The 4,970-nt window shown below is 31.2% G+C and overlaps 1 protein-coding gene across 1 annotated transcript; it reads left to right on the top strand.

The window, feature by feature from the left end:
• Positions 1-350: 350 nt before the first annotated feature.
• LOC109172487 (probable rhamnogalacturonate lyase B) lies at positions 351-4,637 on the top strand. Its single transcript, XM_019321644.1, has 14 exons — positions 351-466; positions 561-611; positions 1,013-1,129; positions 1,228-1,347; positions 1,557-1,692; positions 2,013-2,183; positions 2,348-2,500; positions 2,680-2,786; positions 2,894-2,984; positions 3,216-3,357; positions 3,568-3,727; positions 3,872-3,988; positions 4,088-4,214; positions 4,407-4,637. Exons 1-14 carry the CDS (start codon positions 351-353, stop codon positions 4,635-4,637), a joined length of 1,839 nt encoding a protein of 612 aa, XP_019177189.1.
• Positions 4,638-4,970: the final 333 nt, after the last annotated feature.

The raw sequence follows: 4,970 nt of genomic DNA, 5'->3' as shown, positions 1-4,970 counted from the left end.
ACAACTGTTCTTCACCTCTTTTATCTACTCATTGTCTTCCCAGCAGCCATCGCCACAACTTGGTATTTTGTTTTTTCAGATGAAAGTCAAAGGTTAGTTAAAGAAATGTTTTTTCATGAATATATGTTTGTGGTTTGAAATTGCAGGTCGAATTCGACGAATTATGGGAAAAAGTATGCACAGCCATTGAAATTGACTGTCACTAAAAAACATGTAATAATAAGCTCCATCATAACCAAATTCAATCTTTAATTTATTATTAGTATGTGTTTAATTTGTATATATATTAAATTATTACAAGGTAAGCTAAGCTAAGGTAATTATATGATATTATTAATTTGCAGGTGGTGATGGACAATGGGCGTGTCAAAGTTACCTTAACCAATCCATCTGGATCAGTTGCAGGAATTCAGTACAATGGAATTGATAATGTACTGGAATATACTAAGAAAGAAACAGATAGAGGGTAAGTAAAAACTAAAAAGGTTAAACAATAATGTTTTCAAAAGGTTAATTGAATCCGTACGTCTAACAAATTTGCTAAGTTTTTTCATATTCAGGGAATGGGATATTGTTTGGAGTTCTAAGAACGTTTATGGCAGATTTGATCTGTATGCTCTCAAACTCTTGCACTCATATCATGTCTATATTGTTTAATAAAAAAATGGCAATTTTTTAAATTTTATTTTTGAGTTACGAGGAAACTCGGCAGCTATTATCTTAGGGTGTGCACAAAAAAAAAAAACCTAACCGACAAAGGATCACATGAAAGTAAACCGGTTTAATTAGGTTGCTTATAGCAGCCCTACTCAAAGCAAGAAAAAGGTCAATATGTCGCTCTTACTGAAAATTATCTGGCTAGGGTTGCTCTAAATAATGCAATATTTAAATGTATAGTTGAAATACGTGTTTCACCTGAACTAAAAATTTAAATTGATAGTTACAGATATATGGTATGTATGTATATATTGAGTTGACAATATAATGTTGTGTCATGTGTGTATGTGTGCAGTCTTTTTGCGACACATTTCAAGGTTATAGTAGCTGACCAAAACCAAATTGAGGTTTCATTTATGAAATACTTAAACTCTCATGATCGAGGAAGTGTTCCTCTCATCGTTGACAAAAGGTTTAATTTTATCATATTTCAAAAAAAAAAAAAAAAGTATGCAATATACTAATAACTTTTATATGTGTTGCAATATTATATTGACAAATATAATGCAGGTACGTGATGCTGCCACGCATGAGCGGTTTCTATACATATGCAATATTCGATCATCCTCGAGGATGGCCCGATCTGGACATTGGTGAAGCAAGACTTGCATTCAATCTAAGAAAGAGTTTGTAAGATCGAATATGTTACCGTACTTAACTAAAAATAGTGTTATTAAATATATGATGCATTAATTAACATTTAATATAAAATTAGTCAATTTGAACAAGGATCTGCCATGTAATTAGGAGTAAATTCTTGGTGGAATGAAGCAAGGTCTGATGATATATACCAAACATATCATCATAATCTGATATTTTCGATATTATAACGTGTACAGGTTCAATTATATGGCTATATCAGATGACATTCAAAGAGTGATGCCAACCGCAGAAGATCGGAAAAATGGTCAGACCCTTGGCTTCAGAGAAGCTGCTTTATTAACCAAGCCATTGAATCCTAGTTTGAAAGGGGAGGTAACATCAATCCCTAAAATGTTGTTGTCATTTCTATTTCTATATTTGAGTTACATGGAAAAAAAATAATAATAACAATGTGATTAGTACGTACCTGAATTTTTGGAGAGAAACACAAAAAAATTAAAATTAAAAATAAGTAAAAATATTAAAAAAAAATAAACAAATAAGAAAGAGTTTGTTTGACTAATGAATAATAAATAAGACAAATAAAATGAGACAGAAAAAATACTATTTAATTAAGTTTTTGTGCACGATATATATTAAATATTGATAGTTATCATGATCACTAATACACGTATTTTTTATTATTAATTTAGGTGGATGATAAATATCAATATACCTTAGAAAACAAAGACAATAAGGTACACGGGTGGATTTGCCCTAAACCACATGTTGGATTTTGGATTATCATAGGTAGCAATGAATTCTTATCTGGCGGTCCTATAAAACAAGACCTTACTTCACATGTTGGCCCGACTTCCTTAATGGTAAGTAAATGCTTGCAAATTTCTATATTAAAAAACCGTAACAAACACATATAGAGTATGACTCTTTTTTCCCCTCATAAAATACTAAAATAGTAATATTTTTTCATAATTATAACTCTAATATGTATGTGTGTATATAAATTTGATAACTTTCTATATTTCAGGTGTTTCTTAGTGATCATTACGCAGGAAAAGGGTTTTCAGTTCGCATACGAAATGGGGAGAGATGGAAAAAGGTTTTCGGTCCTGTTTTTATATATCTCAATTCAGATTCAGGCAACAATCCACGAACCCTTTGGGAAAATGCTAAAGAAATGGTAATCCTCCACTTTTTATTAATAATATAATGATAATATTAAAAAAAATATAATACATATTACTATAAATAGTAAGGGATGAATGGATGATAGTATTCTTTAAATGCAATGATAATTATTTTTTTTTTTTGAAAAATTACAATGATAATTATTTAAAGTCAATAATCTTTTTGTTTCAGGCAATTATAGAAAATAGAAAATGGCCATATAATTTTCCAAGGTCGCATGACTATCCCTCGAGAAATCAACGGTGTACAGTTGCAGGTCGATTGCTAGTCAGTGATAGGTGACTCTTTATTATTTTATTTTATTTTATTTTTGGCATATATATGTGTGTGTGTGTGTGTGTGGATCATTGAGAAATAAAGATGGAGATTTATTGCCATATCTAAGGTTCATAAGCAAAGGGTTTATGGCTGCCAAATTTGCATACATTGGGCTGGCCCTACCTGGGAAACCTGGATCATGGCAACACGACGCCAAGGTTTGTTTATTGTATTATCAACTTAAATTTGTTAGATTGTAGATATTTTGGCCCTTGACAAATGGGAATTTTACTACTTTGAGTGTTTAATTATATATTGTGTGAAATGACTAAATTTGAATACTTGCATTTTTTGTAAAATGGTGGACCAAATTAAAGTTGATCCTATATCCCAACAGATGTATGTATATATATTTAATGAATAAATGAAATTGTAATTGATGTTATCAGGGCTATCAGTTTTGGACACGAACTAACGACAAGGGATACTTCAAAATCTTGGCTGTTAGAGCTGGAGTCTACAATTTATACGCTTGGATCCCTGGAATTCTTGGAGACTTTAAATACAAAAAAAACATTTACCTCAAACCAGGTTCCTTACCCAACCATCGTTATATCGATCTTGCTTCAAATTATGCACATTCAATTATTGTACATAATATGTTAATTGTATGTATATAATCTGAATTGAACCAAGGCCCACGATATAATTTGCCGCACCCCAACAAATAATGTTGCATTAAAAATTATTTGAAATTGGAGTATGATTTTAAATTGGAAAATATGTTTTTGATGGATGCAGGAGATAATATTGATGTTAGTAACCTTTTGTTTTATCCACCAAGAAACGGTCCAACATTATGGGAAATTGGTATACCCGATCGCAAGGCTTCAGAGTTCTTCGTTCCTGATCCCAAACCTGGGCGGGCCAACAGATTATTCTTCCATAATAAAGATAACAAGTAAGTTGTATAATTATGAGTATTCTTATTAGTTATACTCAGTACTATTACTATTGGGACCATAAAAAAAATCCATTGATTATATTAAAAATTGAAGCAATTTTGTGCATTAATTGTGTAAAATATTATTCCACGCAAAATCAGCTATAGACAATATGGATTATGGGATCGATACACAGATTATTATCCTCATCAAGATTTAGTGTATACGGTGGGCAAAAGTGATTACAGAAAAAACTGGTTCTTTGCTCATGTAAATCGGTAAACCAACATCTATACTACATATTATAATTAGTTAAAGTAATAAATTTATTTTTCTCTAATAAGTTTCATTTACACTTTAATTATTTTCACATGAAGAGTTGGGAGGAACCATAAATATGTACCCTCCACATGGAGAGTTTTATTTTGGTTGAATAATGTTAATCGGAGAGGAACCTATACACTTCGAATAGCGTTGGCTGCTTCTTCCTATGCCGTTATATCAGTATGTAAACATGACTTAGCGTTGGCTGCTTCTTCCTATGCCGTTATATCAGTATGTAAACATGACTTAGTATATATATATATATATATATATATATATATATATATATATATTATGGTTGTTTGTATTATGTTAATTATTAAGTATATATGTGATCCGATGATGATGATGATGATGATGATGTGGTCTTAGGTTTGGATTAACAATCCACATACACGAGCCAACCATATAGTGAATGGTCTTGGGGCAGACAATGCAATTGCCAGGCATGGAATTCATGGGATGTATTCAGAGCACAGTTACAGTTTTTCAGGATCTCTACTTGTGAAAGGCAGAAACACCATTTTTTTAAAGCAAGCAAGAGGTGGAGGTCCCTTCATTGGAGTCATGTATGATTACATTCGTTTGGAAGGCCCTAAGTGATGTGGAACGTAACGCAACACGAAGATGTATCAAACTTTAGTAGGAAAGTTACGTTTAAGTAGCTTATTTCTAGGTCTAGTGATCTGATTTATGTGCAGTGTTATATATATAGTTTATCTTAATGTCTTATATATTATTCCACTTTGTTTTTAAGGTACTTTATGTTAGTTTTAGTAACAAATTTCAAAACTTTGGTGCAATTTTCAACAAATTAAATTCGTAATCAAATTAAAACATTTGGTTTGGTTTGAAGCAATTTACATGTTTGTCATGCATAATTAATTTGAAAGAGTGTGGTTACTTGTGCTTTGATAAATATTCAAGAAATAAACC

The sequence above is a fragment of the Ipomoea nil genome, unplaced genomic scaffold (assembly GCF_001879475.1).
Source record: "Ipomoea nil cultivar Tokyo-kokei standard unplaced genomic scaffold, Asagao_1.1 scaffold0418, whole genome shotgun sequence".
NCBI lineage: Eukaryota > Viridiplantae > Streptophyta > Magnoliopsida > Solanales > Convolvulaceae > Ipomoea > Ipomoea nil.
Note: the sequence above shows the minus strand (reverse complement) of the source record. Positions and strands in the feature narration are given on the sequence as shown.

Coding starts and splice junctions, on each gene's coding strand:
- LOC109172487 (XM_019321644.1), top strand. CDS start 351: ATGGACAATGGGCGTGTCAAAGTTACCTTAACCAATCCATCTGGATCA. Junction 1,693..2,012: donor ATCCTAGTTTGAAAGGGGAG/GTAACATCAATC, acceptor TTATTAATTTAG/GTGGATGATAAATATCAATA. Junction 3,989..4,087: donor TTCTTTGCTCATGTAAATCG/GTAAACCAACAT, acceptor TTTCACATGAAG/AGTTGGGAGGAACCATAAAT.